Source organism: Leptosomus discolor, chromosome 1 (genome assembly GCF_034619465.1).
Source record: "Leptosomus discolor isolate bLepDis1 chromosome 1, bLepDis1.hap2, whole genome shotgun sequence".
In the NCBI taxonomy this organism is placed as follows: Eukaryota; Metazoa; Chordata; class Aves; order Leptosomiformes; family Leptosomidae; genus Leptosomus; species Leptosomus discolor.
The window spans coordinates 170647639-170664466 of NC_141391.1; the positions used below are offsets into that span (position 1 = coordinate 170647639).

At 37.5% G+C, this 16828-nt stretch overlaps 1 protein-coding gene across 1 annotated transcript in view; it reads left to right on the forward strand.

Moving 5' to 3' along the window:
• POC1B (POC1 centriolar protein B) overlaps positions 1 to 16828 on the forward strand; it is a 55603-nt gene that overhangs the window by 17249 nt on the left and 21526 nt on the right. The window contains exons 9-10 of the mRNA XM_086471226.1: positions 694 to 846; positions 9451 to 9537. Of these exons, the coding sequence (XP_086327352.1) occupies positions 694 to 846; positions 9451 to 9537 (240 nt within the window). The remainder of the gene's footprint in view (positions 1 to 693; positions 847 to 9450; positions 9538 to 16828) is intronic.

Sequence of the window (16828 nt, forward strand, 5' to 3'; positions counted from 1 at the left end):
ACCTAAAGTAACAAAGATCACATAAATCATGCAAGCTTGTGGTAAACTTAATTAAATTACTTACATACACAGTTGTTTTGTGACATGAGAGCAGTATTGTGTGTTATGATTTGGTTTCCTGGTTTATCCATCAGGCTGGATAGACTACCTTCTGCTATCTTACCTCTGCATTCTGCTGTCGTACTTCTGCGTTTGGACATGGTGTGACTGTATATTGTTTCTACCTTTAATGTAATCAGAAAAGGTTCAGAAAACAAGATTCTTATTGCTAAAACACTGGAACCAGGTCCTTTACAGTTCTGTGGAACTCTGTCATTTCTCTTATCCCCTCAAACTTTCTCATTTGACCCGCAAGCCTTCATAAGGGACAGAAGTTTGATAATATATGATCCCTTGATTTGGCAGAAAAATAACATAGCACAGTCAAGTCAAGTCCAGAAGTTTACTTTGATTTATGATTATTGAGACATCTTTTAGAGGCTCTTGTTTTAAACAGTTTGAACCACGTTTATTAGACTTGAAGTACAAGATACTCTGGAGAAGTGCCTGTGTTGCAGTAGAGATCACACTAAGTGGTGACAGCAGGCTCATTCCGATGCTGTGATCTATTAGTCATAACAGACTTCACTCAATAGTTATGTTTTGGTCACTGAGTAGGCTTCAAGTAGTTACTGATATGATGGCTTCTTACAGGTATTACTGTGGAAAACCAACTTTGATTCATTTGATTATAAAGAAGTTCTTAAAAACCATATTAGAAGAACACATATTGATGATCCTCCTCATCTTCTTGATATTTACCCAAAGTCACCTCATCTCCATGATGAAAAACTTCAGTCAGTTGAGGTAAGTGCAATAAGTACTCTGATATAGGAAACCAGAAGCTTTTGTGAACACTATCTGTCTAGCATTTATAGTTTAATGTGTCCTATGTATACCAGATAACTTTTTATTGTTAAATATAATACTTTGGAAGCAACCATAACTTATGAATCCAGATTAAGGTTACTATCGCCATCTGATGCTGTCAGATGGTGAATTCCTTTCATGCTTCTTTTGTAAATCTGTACCTGATTTAAACAAAACATAGGTGATAGTCTGTTTTCTAAAGTAACATGGCAACCGTTGCAAAAGATATCTGAATCTTCAGTGAGCTTTAGGATACTGCACAAAATACATCCTTATAAGCAGGACAAGCTGGTGTTCTTACTGAAAGTGATACTTGATCGTCACAAGTTGTCCCTCTTTCCAAGCCCTTTAGGTATTGTGAGAAGATCTTGATATCTATCTGAAAGTTTAGAAAGCCTTTCTAGGCTCGTAGTGTGTTTTATGTCACTATGCAGTCTGATTTCCTGATAATTTCATTCTTCAGTTACTTTACTGTCAAACCTTCTACCAGAAACCCTTGGAAGGATTGGGAATTAGGGAATCACAGTGAAATGTCAAGTGTTTTGTTTCAATACTTGGAAAATCCTTTGTTCGTCAGGTTGTCCGAAACCTGTGCTAAATAGATAAACAGTAGTATGTCTTAGACAAGACCATTGTTTGTGTCAAAACCCCAGGCATATATTTGTGATGGTCTTTGGTAGATCTGGCTAGCTTCTGCATGGTGATTACCTATACTTTTATCTCTTCTTTGATATTCTCCAAGTGCCTCTAGTGTCCAAGAGCTGTATCTGACATAAATCTAGGAACTTGTTGGCTGCTGTCGTATACTAATAGAGTACTATGGAAACTCACCATTACCCGTTTTTTGTTCATATGAAATGCAGATACTGCTGCCATGGCATTTGTTTCCTACTCAGACTTTTAAAGCATTGAGATTTGAGGATACTGAGCTTTTTTTCGTGTGTGTGTTTGCAATATGTAATCATGCAATATGAGTAGTACAAAGATTGAAAATATTTTGATGAAGGAGGGGAAGCCTGATAGAATCTGTCAGTAAGTATTCACATGTGTCTGGTTCTGTTGTCAAGTTGGATGTGAAGCTTTCTGATGCTTAGCATTTTGGTCAGAACAAGAGCAGGACAACTGCATGTATGATAAGCTTCATAAAGAAACTTCTGTGCCAGACTGTCATATTAATTGTAAGGTCAGTGAATGAAGTTAAGTTTACTGGTAGCAGCCTTCTATATAGGTGGTCAGTACTGGAACAAACTCAATCACAACATTTACCAGCAGATTTAAACCACTCTTCAAGATCCATTGAGTTGCACCCAGTTATAACACTTGCTAAACAAACACAGTAGCTTGAGCTGCAAGGTTTGGTTACTTTCTTTTCAGGTCAACTTTTCCAGACCTCTGCTGTTCAGATACCTGGCAAAGATATGAATATTCTCTAAAGCAATTTTCCAGTTTGGGTTTTGTTTGGTTGGGGTTTTTTGTTTGTTTTGTTTTTTCTGTCCGAGGTAATTGAGAAGCTCTGGAAAAGCATTAATGAGTTCAGCCTAAAGTGAAACTAAGTCTAGGAAGCACCTCATTACCAATACTGAAGGCACAAAAAGGAAATTTGATAGTTGAATGTCAAGAAATTATTTATCAGTTTGCTTTGACAGATTTCACTCAACCTGATGTCTGCATTTCTTCATGGCTGTAACATTTGTAGCAGTTTATAGGCTTCTGGGTTAGCTGTTCCGTAGTAGTCAAAGGGCTCTACAGCTTTGTCATTTGCCGTAGCAAAGTTTTTGACTCTTGTGGTGTGTTTTCTGGCCTGATTTCAGGATTTTAAATATAATGTGATGTTAACAGAAAACTAAACACAGCAACCTTATCTGTAGAATATCTTGCTCTCAAATAAATATGAAGTATATTATATTCTTTGAGGCAGAACAGTGTCTAATACTTTCAACAAAACTGCTATTACTGTAATGTACTACATTTTTATATGTGTAAATTTAAATAATATAATAATAATGATTAGGATCTCTTTTGCACCTTATTTTCAGAATTAATGTAATAATATAATAATTTAGACTGTGTTAAAGTGAAGTTATCAAGTTTTGTTACTCCATATGTCTCTTCCTTTTTTTACTGCCTCTCCTGCCTGTCTCAACAACAGTTATGGTTTTTTGGGTTTTTTTTGTGGTGAGGAAGAATGGACCTCACCATCTGGACAGAGCCGTAGTTTATCCAGAGGAAACTAGTATCAGGTTACTACCAGCAGTAACATGCTTTAGTGGCACTAACTATGCTTGAAACTTTTCAGTGTTCCATCTTAAATATTTCCTCCTGTAACTGAGGAAAAGCAGCCTTTGTAGCCCCACTGTGCTATGCTGCACTCGGGAGAATAAAACAAACTTTTTTTTTTTTTTTAAGCATCACAACCTCTTTCCAAGCCACAAGTGACAGAGAGAATTTTAGCACAAGGCAGTTCCACTGTTAACACCACCCTCATCTGTCTATGGCTTATCATGCTTCTAACATATCAGGGAAAGGAGGAATTGAATCACAAACATGTCAGAAGGAGCTTTTGGAGGTCATCTGCTCTTGTTGCCGGTGGTACATCAAGTCAGCCATAGCTGTGTCTAGTTAGGGGGCCGTAAAGAGGGATGGAGATTCCCCAGTCTCTCTGGGTGATCTATTCCACTACAGCACAGCAATTGCAATGACACGGTTTTTCCTAGTATCTCATCTGCACCTCAGATAAAATGCAGAACTGCTTACTTTCTGTTTATTTTCTTTTTCACAGAGAACCAGGGGAAGATGATTGATCTTAACTAAACTGAAGTAACGGTATTTTAAGAGACCTGGTAACATATGCAAGAGTTATAGGCCAGCAGTTCAAATATGGGATATTTAAAAGTATAGATGACATTTTAAGGTTTTGCTACAAGCCACTACAATGTCATCTAGAGACTTTAGATATAACACATTACCCTGAGTTATGCTGAGCTGGTTAACTTTAGTCACCTCTATAGCAGGACAGAAGATGGATTGCCTTAGGATAAAATTCAAAGTGGCAGAACACAAAAAAGATAAACAGATGTACAGGTAGAACTCGAGGGAAGTAATTCTGTCCATGCTTTTTAAATTCCTGATGTTTCATGTCTCTCCAGGTTTCCTACTGCCTTTGGATAGTTGTTGCTTCTCTGTCCCTGCTTGCCTTAATGAGGCAAGGTCCCATGCTACTCCTGAACTTGATTCTGGGAAAATAGTACACACAAAATGGAGCTGGCTTTGCTCAGAATTTATTCAGCTGGGTTCATAGAGACAATTAGAGTGTTTTCTCACATTGTGAGCTGGAAATGCTGTTTTGAAAAAACCAACTTGCACAAGGGCTGTTAAGAAACATGGAGCTTGAGTGTGCTTTCACCTTTTATCAGAACTTTTCCTTATTCACTCTTCAAAGCTATACACAGAGCCAGTAATATTTAACATAACTTCTCAGTTTTTTCCTTCTCCGTACCTACTTTTTGAAGCATAATTAACTCTTACAGGATATTCCTTACTTGTATCTCCTCCTCTTCAGACCAGCAGTAGCCTGAATTTTAACACAGTGTTGAATTTCACATTCTTGACTTACAAATCTTTACAACTGTTCTCCAGCTGCACTGATCAATGTGTTTCTTGAATATTTGAGCAAGTAGATGTTTAAAACTTATAATCATTACAATTATTCAGACAATTTGGAAATGTAAACTGCTTGTTCACCAAAGGCGCCTACTTTTTCTCTGTTGCCCACAGAGGTAATCTTAGGTGACCAGCTCAAATACAGGTGTCTAGCAGCGTGTCTAAATTTAGCTGAGATAAATCCCAGTCATTGTCTCCCTCTTAAATAAGGAGTTTTTGGAGATATTTGAAAATAGTATGTTTAATCAGTAACACTGATTTAGTGCAATATACTCAAAGAAATGCATTCCACTTGGTGACAGTTGTATTTCTGAATTTCCTGTGTTTGTACATAATTACTCTTTCATATATTAGAGATTTCTTTAAAGTGGACTGAAGATAGAAATAACAGGTTCCTTTAAAAACATAGCTTTGAGGTTTGAACATATTAAGATGTGTGGAGTTTATATCTTGAGCATGAAAGCCACTGTTGATTTAGTTTCATATTAAAATTTTCAGTGTAATTTCAGTTGTAAATATTTTCTTAGATGAAGGAAATCCAAATATACACTAGGTGGCAGTAGAAATAAGAATATATGTCTTGCTTGGCTTGAGGGCTCCAGTCTAGCACAAAGAACAATGTTTAATCAAATTGAAAGCTAAATTACTCTTGGTATGTTTGGAGACACTGTGTCACAGTTAGCTCATCACTTTTCTAGGAAATACTTTGTGTGAGTAATATAAAACTTCCTCTTTTAATTTTATTAATTTTTACTTTTTTTGATACTAGACCAATGTCTTAGGAAATGCATTACAAAAATAAAGTGAATGGTGGAGCGTTTTTTTGAGATTAGATATGCTTTATTAAAATCAACAGAGGTATCTCTGTAGGGGTACAATCATTTATGTAAAGCATATGGCTGAGAATCACACACTCAGTTGGACCTGCTGCTCTGTTCCTCCCATGGTTCTCTGTCTTAAGTAGTGAACTTAATTCCCGCCTCTCACTTTCTTTAAATATTTTGGTTTCACTCCACTTTAGTCTTTAGAAATCTGTAATTCCTTACATGAAGGGTTCTGTAGAAACCTTCCTTCAAGTATATTTTCTTGTGCTATGGATCAAAATATGATAATTATATCGTCGTATTAGAAGAAGATAATGAAAATACTTATATATCAGTTTACTAGGTAATTAAAGGAAAGCTCTGGAAGAGTGATTTTTTGAAAACCTTTAATACATGACAGTTCTCGTTACCTTGCTTTTTAGTGTTCTGTTTTTTCTGTCTTATTTTTAAAGTTAAATTTTTTCCAAATATGTTTGGTGAGAGTATTTGACAGGTAACTACACCACCTTGACAGGAAATGTCAAGTCATTTGAAACTTTTACTTGGCTTCATTTCATTACCTCATTGATTTTTAGTGCAACATTAGATATGAATAATTGCAGGAAGGGTTTAGTTACAGCCTTCATGTTTTTGTGCTCTTTTCTTTAGACACTTTGCTATTTCTGACTTGTTGCTTAACAATTTTACGTATCTCTATATATAGGTATATCTTTTATGGCCTGTGGTCAGTGTTTGCAATGCCCCGCATCCTCCCATTATCTCTGACAAAGCAGTCAGCAGAACTAGATGCAGAGGAGACTTTCATTCTAGCTCCAGGGTGTGACACTTCCACATAAAGAGCACGTTTTCTTAACTTAATCATACCATGTAGTTATTTAGCAACCCCATATCCAGAAAAGCATTTAACTCATTCTACAATATGTATGTAACAACAAGATATTATCTCAAATAAGATGTTTCAAGAGCTATTAGTAATAATACTACAGAAGCTCCTCTACATTGGAGTATTGATAGATGATAGGCACCTACTGTCCCTCTTCTGTAGAGTCCTGCAGGTGTGTTGTCCCCTCCTCAGTGCCCAAATGATGCATGTCAGAAAAAGATTTTAGGCTTAGCTGCTTGTAGTGTGACTGACATTCAGATAACATGCTGATGATCTTTATTACAGGTTCTCAAGGTCAGAAGCAAATGACCCTGGTTATGCTGGGCACTAAACAAATGTGAGCTCTTTAGGAGAGTTGTCTGTTTAATCTAAATAAACAGGGTGTATATAGAGGGGAAAAAATAGAATTTGCAGCTCCCTTCTTCCTCACCTGAACCCTGATAAAGCAGTAAACAATACTATATGCAGAGGAGACTTTCATTAATCACATTTTTGTAGAGAAGAAACTAAAGGAGAAGTCCAGTTAAAATGGTGGAACTTTCAGATAAATGCAAAGTTATTACTTAGACCATGTTACCTGGCTTTGGTTCTCTTTCTTTCCTCCGAGTCCATTTGACAAAATTGGAAGAAATCAAGATTTGATTCTAATATCTACAAAGTGAGGGAGAATTTGAAGGTATCAGCTCTGATGGCCCTGTTTTCCTGATTGTCTCTGGGTAGGTCATTATTGACTGATGCAACTATAATCTGAATTAAGAGATAATACCTACAAAAAAGAGCTCATAGATGAAGAATGGCTTGTTGAAACAGAGTCCAAGAAAGAGCAAAGCAATGCTAGACAGAAAGGTGGACTAGCTTAAAAACAGAATTAATATCTCCCCTTAAGGAAGGCTTATAATCTCTGATTTGTAAGTGCTGCAAACTGTGAGGATCGCTTTCTGCTTTAATAATCAGGTAACATCTGTATTTAGATGTCTTTTTGCCTTCTAGCTTGCTAGCAAACTTTGTTCATCTTCCCCACCCCATGCCCCTCCTTCTTCCACCTGCATTTACCAAGGAAGATCTTGCTTCTATTAGTTTTAACCTAAATTTCTGCATGTAAGTTATGGAAGTCCAAATGAACTGAATGAAAAGGGTTCAGGCAGTGCAAGATGCTATTGTCTGCCTTCCCTGGCTACTAATTCCAGTTATGAGATCTCATTCTGGCTACCTAACAAATGGATCTCTGACCTAAAAGTCTCTGTGCCAACATGTGGACCCTAGCATCAGGGTTTTTTTGCTTGTGGAAATAGCACTGAAGCTGTTACTGAGTGAGCAGCTCTGGCTAAGCTAAGCCAGAATTTTGACAGTCTTCAGGTGAAATGGTAGGCTCTTTCTCCTCAAAAAAAGCAAAATAAAATGACCCTTGTATCTAATAAACTTTCAGCAACTAAAATATAACCCTGTCACTAGGCAAGTGTGAGTTTTGGAGTTTTTCTTTATTTTTTTTTCCACTAAGGTGGGTAATTAATGCTGTCTTTGATAAGCCCACTGTTGGATTACTGATAAAAAGTTCAAAAGAGGAGGGTTCCTTTCTCTTTACTACACCAGACTTCTTGGTGATTTCAAATTCATCTAGTCTTTCTGTGAATTTTGTCAGTTAATAAAATAATACTTCCATGCATTACGCTGAGAGGGCAAACATATTAGGCTCTGATACACCTAGGTAAAACAACGGCAGGGAAAACACACACACAGATTTTTGTAGGGAGGATATTATGATCCTTAGGTGAAACCGTAAGATAAATAAAAGCAGCAGCCTTCTCAAGCTTTATATTTTGTTAATACTTCACTTTCAAGAAAGAACATCAGAAAAATATTGCTAAAGTTATAGATTAACTCCTATAACCAACAATAAGTGAATAGTCCAACTGTGATATTAAGATGTCAAAGTTGCAGATGTTGTGATGACATACCTGATCAGTCAGACAATGATGACATCCTAGTTATAAAGCAGCTTTTCCTGTGGTTTTAGGAACAACATGGTTTGTGTTTGGCCAGTTAACTTATGACAGATGTCAGTGTTACCTCCTACCTGTTGACAGTCAGTCTGGTTGCGATAGATGGCTTGAGGAACTTGAGAGTGAGTTGGGAACTGATCGATCCGAGCTGCTAAGTGTGTGCTTACTTTCAGCTTTGCTGCTAATGATGTCACCACATCAGTGAGGCAGCTCGGGCTTAGGAGCTGGCTTGGTGCACACCTTCCTATGCGTTGCTGAGCCAGAGTGGCTGCAACCACATTGATCTTAGCTGAAACAGGAATGGCAGTGGGACTTACAAGCTGCAGTGTGAGACTGTGAGTAAGGATGTGCCCTAAGTAAAATACAACAGGCAGGGGACCGGTGTAACATTAAAAAAATGGAGAGCGGCATAGTTATACATGGAAACCTCCACAAGTGCAGGGCTGCTGCTGTCCTTGGACTGTAACGACTAATTAAGCATCATTGCTAGAAGGCAGCGCTCAAGTCCAGACTTATCCAGGGCAGTCCACCACTTCTGCCAGGGACGGTCCTCCTGGTGGAAGGAGGAATAGGAAATACGGCTTACAACTGCACCCCCAGGAGATTGATGCTGGAAAGTAAAACTCAAAGGTGACTTTCAGGAGCCCTTATAGTTGTGCAAAAACTTTCAAAATCACCTGCAAGTGGCAGTTAGAGTTGGGAAGTTGTTTGAATACTTCCTGCTGTTTAGTGTTTCAGCAACATCCTTGGCCACTCTGTTAATTGCATGACTTCAGCCTTGGGCACATTTTGAGTTAGCTGCCTTAGTAAATCTGTTTCAAACTAATATTTGTAACTTCATTTTTATTGATTTGTCAGACAACTGAACTTCTTAATACTTGCATCTCTTATGGTCAGAATCCCCTGAGTTAGTTTTGGGTGATGGATGTTTATAAAGTATAAATTATATTTCTATAATAAATGCAAATCTGGATTCTCTTACTGTATTATATTGATTGCATTTTACACAGTTGGAGGGTAACGTCCTACCTTTATTTTTACAAATTTTAAAGCCTGTTTCTAGTCCTTAGTGAATAGAGGTGCCTTAATGTAGCAAGTGGTCCTTTTTATTTCAGTCTTATTCCCTTTTCTTTACTGGTGCTGAAAAAATAATATTATAATTCATTTTCAACAGGTCAACCCTACCTTTGATGTGACTAATACACAAACACTTGACCCACCCGTCATAGAGATTAGTTCCTCTTCATCTTTCAGTGCTCCAGTAAGTTGCCTTCTGAGAGGTATCGTTTAAACTAACGTGTTACCAGAAACGTGTTCTTTCTGTCTGTAAGAATGTAATATTTTTTTAACAACTGTCAACTCCTCAGAGCTCAATAGCCTAGCTTCTCAATTTAAGCTTTCTTTTACAGTTCCAAGGCTAACCAGAAGATGGCGCAATAGCAAAGCTTTCACATTATACTAGTAATTTTACGCATATACTAAGCAGAAATTCTCATTATAAGCCCATGCTAATTATATCTAAATAGTACTGTTAAAATTCTTGGCTTATTCTCAAACACCTTTTGTAACTCTGTCTTTGTTTCCAAATAACGAGAAATCTCAAGAACAGTTGCCTCATTGATAATATTCTAAAAGTGATGTTTTAATTTTTTTTCCTTTTAAGGCATCTAGTAGTTCTCTAGGAAGAAAAAAAAAAAAGTAACACATCTGAAGACAGAATCATAGGATTAGATCCTTCTAGTGTTAGCTTGTCATATGACACTGGTATAGCATGTGGGAGGAAAGGAAGGCAATGTTTTAACGGTAGTTTCGTAGGAGGAGAAATATGCTCTCCTGGTATGAAATCTAAAAGACGTACTGTTCTAGAATTAGGTTAAAATGAGAATTTCTCTTTTAGCTCTGAATCTGTTCCTATAAAGGCATAAATTACATTTTCAGCAATTTTAGTTGCCATAACAAGAGTTTGTGTGGCTGAACAGTTAATACATACAAATAGGCAGGTGGTTTCTGTTGTTCTATTTTGTCATGGATGCTATATGAAAATGTATGTTGCGAAGGTACTTCATAAAATTCTTTAAGGTCATTTATTGAAGATCATGATATAGAGGTTCATGTCTAAGAGAAATCTCTTCTTCAAAACAAATAATCATATAACTTTCATTTGAGAGATTATAATTTCATATATTTTAAGGTTTAGCAGTTCTTGCATTGTGTTTTCACAATGGAAATATGGAGGATTTTAAGATAACTTCTGTCAAAAGTAATTTGCAGACTTACAGAAATCTCTTTAGTAGGCTTGACAGATAGTGGATTGTGGTGGATATAACTTATTGGCTACCTATCACTTTAAAATACTCTGTGTTTGTTACTTCCTCATCTTAATACTGATCACAGAATTCAAATGTATGCTTACACTGTCATTCTTTGTTACATACCTATAAATCTGCCAATCACTTAATCTTCATTTAATTCGTTTGATATGAGAGCAGTTTATAAAACTTTAGGCCGAGAACTCAGAGCAGGAATAAGTTGACCCACTAGAGACAGCATCCTTTTGATTGCTGGCTGGCTTTAGAGTTGTCTTCATTACAAAAATGTTACTTCACTATTCATGCCTTTTGACTGTGTCAGTAACCACTATGTTTTTTTGTTTTCCTTGTCTTGATCTCCTGTTCACTGTTGATGTTCACCTTTCTGCATCTCAGCATTCACCATCTGCATCTTTTTTCCATCTAGCAACATTTCTGTACCCTTATTACTAGACTACAGCCTGAAGGCCAGCTGCTCTGTCCAACACACTGCTATTGACAGAAATCCAGAAACCAATTGCATGTTTTCTCAGACACTAGCATCCTTCCTCCCCTGTAGTAAGGAACACTTTTCCCAGCTTTGCCAACCTATCTGGTCCTCCATGCTTTCTGATCTCAACTCATCTTTTAGTGTTGTCATCCTGTCCAGAGTCTGTCTGCTGCATTACCAGCTTCTGTTGTATGTGGAATTATCACCAGCCATCCAGTCTCTTTGTGTCTTTGTGTTTCCAGAGTGGTTTAATTCTTAGTGACATGGACCTTTTCAACTGAAGCTGGCTCAATTTCCTAATGTATAGAGGCTTCTCTATGTATTCTTCATAAAAATCAAAGGGGGAAGGGCAGATGCTGGACTTCTTCCCATCCTACCTTCAACTGCCAGATTTCCTCTTGATACACTCTTTGTCCTCATATGAATGATACTGTGTTCGTGCATTTTTTTTATGTGTGTATTTACTTTTTTAATCCTCCTCTAACTTGAGGTTACCAACCTCTAGTCTAATTTATCTTCTTCCCCCATCCCTCTCCTTGATTCCAGCCTTCCTGGGTTGCTCTTTTTCTACTGGTTATCAAAGACAGTTATCACTGTACACTTTTCTCTCTCTCTCTCTTTTTTTTTTTTTTTTTTTTTCTTCCCCCCACCCTGCAAACTTGTCAAGACCTTATGGCTTTTTGGTCCTACTTCTACTGGAATAAGGCTGTTCAAATGACTGAAAGTCTTTGATCAGGTTGCCAGGTTAATTTACAGACGTCCTATCTACATACCTACTTGTTCTTTTTAAAGTGTTTTGCTCTAGCTCAAGCAGTTCTTCTGCCCTTCTGGTATGTGTAGACAGAAAAATGCGTGCTGCACTGACGTATCTTTAAGAGTTCTTGTTCAATGTCTTTTTCACGCGTGTAACTCAGCAGGGCCCTAAGGGTTATTTACAGAACACTTTGGCAAGACTCTGGACCTCTGGAAGTAGCTAATCAACATACTTACTTTAATTTTTATACTGAAGAAGAGTGATACAGCCTTTCTTGGATCACTGTCTCAAGTATATCTTTCTGGGACAAGTAACAACACTGAAACTTTTGTGGGATCTGTGATGAGTCCCCTAAAGCTCCCTAAAATATCTTCAGGGAGATTGGAAGTCTATACAAAACCTCATAATGTTTTCTTGAATGGCTATCAAATTTCCTAATGATAAGCAGGGAAACTCCTATAGACCTCAAGCTATTCCAGGAAGTAGGAGAAAGTATTCTCCCTGTTGAGAGAATTGGGAGAAGGAGAGTTCCTCCTTCAGCTGTTGGAACTGTGTCCTGTCCTGCTGGTGATAGGAAATGTGCTGTTACTTCCTGTAAGATGACAGGTATTCCTTTTCTTCCCTTCTGTAAAGATTTGTTAATAAAAATGATAGAGCAGTATAGGTTTAGAGGGATATCTGGATTCATTTCATCTACCCTCCCCCTTAAAGCAAGGCCAACTTCAAGCAGATTGCTAAAGGCCTTGTCCAGTTCATTTGTTAATCTGTGTGAGGATGGAGATTTCACCACCTCTCTGGGCAGCTTGCTATAGTGTTTGGCTGGTGAAACTTTTTTTTTTAATAATACATAGCTAGAATTTCCTATGTTCCAACATGTCTGTTGCCTCTTAATTCTATCACAGTGGTCCTCTAATAAGTGTCTGTCTCTGTCTTCTTTCTGCCTACCCATTAGATATTTGAGGTGGTGGTAAGATCTCCTTGTATCTGTCCTTCTTAAGGCTGAACAAACCTGGTTTTATGCTTTTTCTTGTGTATCATGTGTTCCAGCCCCCTCACCATCTTGCTCACCCTCTGCTGGACTTGCTCCAGGATGTCAATGTCTTACATCGAGAAGCCCAAAACAGGACACACAAGTCCAGATAATTAAAGTGCACTAAGTTTCACTGTCATCTATTCTTGACAGCAGTCTGCCTGGAGAATATTTGAAAAACACATATTTAAAAATGTAACACTCTTGATTTTTTTACTGTGAATTTAAAATACATGTTTAGATATTTTCTTAGCAATTCATTTATATTTTGAGCTTTATCTGTATGAGGAAATACTGGTATTATCTCTTCCTCCCACTCCTCCTCTTCTTTTCAAGGAATTTTAATTTGTTGCTTCATCAAAGCCAACAATCCATAACAACTTCTACATTTAAAATGCCTACTTATGTGGGGTTTTAAAATTTACTTGTATTTTCTTGCTTCAAAGATTATGCCAAGATATGCAGGTATGAATGTTCTTGTAGGGATTTTGCTAGAGAACACTTAAATTATTATACTCTCTGAACTCTAAGCGCCTTATCTTTTCAGCTTGTGTTCTAACTTAAAGCTGTAAGGCCAGTTCTTTTTGAACATGGTGAAAATCCTGGTTTCGTCTAAGACTCACATGGATGCAACTTTCTTTGTAAATTTAGTGAAGGGAATGTGGTCATTGTGTCAGTGGAAAAACTTCAGTGTAATCTCCAGTATGGAGCTGCTTTCTTTTGCACTATAATTACAAAACATTAAGAATTCCTGCCTGTGTATTATTATTGTCAGAAAAATAGCTTTGAATTTGATGAATTTATTTAGTTCTTCTGTGTGTTACTGAAACCATTACAAAACAAGCTATATATGCTTTACTAATTGCATAATGCTCTGACTCTTCCAATGGTAAGAGCTTTCATATGTTGCAGTTATTAAAAATGAGGTACGTTCTAGCCTTTTGCACTCTGAAAATATTCACTGAGTTGGGGTCAAGACTTGAGGGCTGCGGGTGGTGTTTCTTTCTCCTTTCTATCTCATTGAAGACTCTGAAAGCATTACTGCCTTTCTCCCACCCCTTCTCCGTGTTTCAAGCAGCTTAATATTGCCTTTGTTTTCTGAGCTGTTGAAAAGGAAAAATTGGAAGTCTTGTTTCCCTTTGGGATTATTTCCTCCTGTTTCATCCTCTGATTTTACTTTTAGTTTTGAGGTAGTTTAGTGTTTTTTTTTTTTTTTTCCAGGTCTGTAAGGCAATACATCAGTAACCTCCAGACCCTGATAAGCTGTTGGGAACAAGGGAAAGCTGATGATGTCTCAGTAGTTTTTACTGACAGCAGCAGGAAATCACTGTAGAGGCTCTCTAATGTTCCATCCCCTGACCTTGCTCATGTAAACAGGATTTGAAGGAAGCAAAGCAATGTGCTGTAATCTGGAAGGCAGAATGTCTGCGCTGGCTGGGAGATATTTGCTGTTCTTTCTCTTCCAGCGCTGGCTAACACTGAAAACAAGACATGTTTATTGCTCATTTACAGTGTGATTTCTACAAAGTTAAGACTGGAGTAATTATTGGAAGGGGAAAGATAAGGATTGTTCTTGTTTGGAGCAAAAGGAACATACTATGTTTTAAAATAGAAAGTGACCATATAAATCCCCACCTCACCCCAACTTGTAAAATATGTGAAAGCAAATAAGAGCATGTGCAACTTTTATTCATCAAGGTAAAGCATTGTTAGTTTGTACTACGTTTGTAGTAGGTATCTTGATGCAAAAAGTAGAAGTATCTGTACTTTCAATTTATCCTATACACACTGCTTCCCCAATATGTATTTCAGGGTTTAGGTATTTTTGACATATTTTTTTCTGCCTGTATTTTGAATACAACCAAAAATAATAATTAAAAAACCCCCGACAACCCACCCCATATATTTTTCAAAACCAGCAATTATGAATGCAAAATTTGCATCTATTCCTCCATCTCTGTGTACATGAAGGCTTACACAACTATTCTTTGTCACGGGAACTAATTTTGAAAAGATCTTGGAGTAATGTGTCTTCCTTGCATGGCTTAACACAACTCCAGAACCTTGTAGAAAAGGATAACAAAAGAAATTTTGTCTTAAATGCTAAAAACACTCCATATTTTCCTTACCATGCAACTTCAAATTTATTCTGATTTACATCCTTTCCTGGCTCCAGCCTTACATGGAAATAAACACCAACTGTCTTCAGTGAGGTTAAGGGGAGGGGAAAAGGAAGAAAGGAAAGAATAGGAATTTTATACATAGATCAGCTCCTCTGGGGCCCAAGTCCAATTCAGAAGGGAACAGCCTGTAGAGCAAAACTCATATCACTTCACTGTGCACAGTGGTTCCCTTGCTGCTTGTTATAGTTAATTCAAAAGTGCGATAGCTTTCTGTTAGTTCATGGATATCAAGTTTACATTTAGCCTTTCACTTAAACTCTGATCATTGCATGATATTCATACTTTTTTTTATTTTCTACCAAAGGAAACTTCTGACACTATCCCTTTGAAAGGAAGACTGGAATCATTGTCCTCTAAGAAAAAGATAAACATGTCCGCTTGTGTTCCCTGTCCAAAACTCTATTGACAATTAGACTGAGCTCTGTATTGAGGAGTGATCCCACCAGTAGAAGGGCTTTGATAAAACTTGACAGTTCCCAGCCTCTCCCATCACCTTACCTTCCTTGCTCCCAGAAAGAGAAATAAGAAATGCCGCTCCCTGGGTAGCTGTGGATTTTTTTTCATATACTGCTGTTCTTCTGATTACCAGTAAATGCGTATTTGAACAAACTGCCAACTCCAGGATCTGAACTCCAAATCACAAATTGGAATGAAATTAGGGAATAATGTGAAGAGATCCTGTTTCTCCAAAGTTTTGAAGTAAAACTGTCCGCACCTTTTCCATAGATGGGCATACCAAAACCTCTCGAACAGGCTCTGAATCTTTGATGCTAGGTCTTACAAAAACATAAAATAAATGCTGTAAATAGAGGAACTCAAAAGTGTTGAGTGTGGCAGAATAAAAATAAATTTATAAACTCTGTTCTTGTGTCTTTGCAAATGAATCCTTCTCTCTGTCCAGTCTTGCTCTTAGACAAGCAATTTTTACTGTCGTCTTGGCTTACAGCACACTCCACACAGCCCTTTTTGCTCTTTTCATGCTATGCAGGTACAGTGTGTGGGGCTGGGGGAAGAGACTGGGCTGCCTTCTCCCCCCACCTCTGCAGCTAACCATGTTCAGCTGCTCTCAGGGAAGGAAAGTCTTCCATCTCTCCCAAAGGCCACACCTACTCCATCTGGAAGAACCATGAGGCACTAAAGACAGCCTTTTCTGTTGCCCAGTTAGGAGCCTTCCAGAGAAGGTACACCATGTACAAACAAAATGGCTTATCTTCTGTCACAAGGGCCAAAAGGATGAAGAGTTTGGTACATTGAACAGTAAATTTCTAAACTTGCGTTTTGAACCTCTGTAGGTTCAGGCACAGGCACGTTAAAAAGATTTGTGTACTTAATCTTAAAAGCGATATGCTTTGATACCACTAGCATCAAATAACTCTTAAAGATCAGATACATGAAGGAGAACTCAACATTTGTAATAAAAGAAGAATATGACCCAAATGGCCCTCGCGTTTTGCAGCGATGCTATTCTAACGCAGCGTGTGACTGCTGGTTTACAAGGAGAGAACAGGAAATGTGTTGTGCCGCTATGTAATTAGGTAATAATACATGTCTTGATGTTCCTTAATAGGCTTCATTATATTCTTTGAGTGAACTGGAGCTTGAGAGAAAGTCGTTTTCACTTGAGACAGAATTCTGAACTTGGGTGCTGGATAGTGCAAGAATATATTTTCTATACTATTTTTAGCCCTCTTTCCTGAGGAAATGTACTTTATGAGGCTTTACTGTTTATTTGTCTGTCTGTCCTGTCTCCCTAATAATTTTTGTATCAAATAGTGAGGTTTTTTTA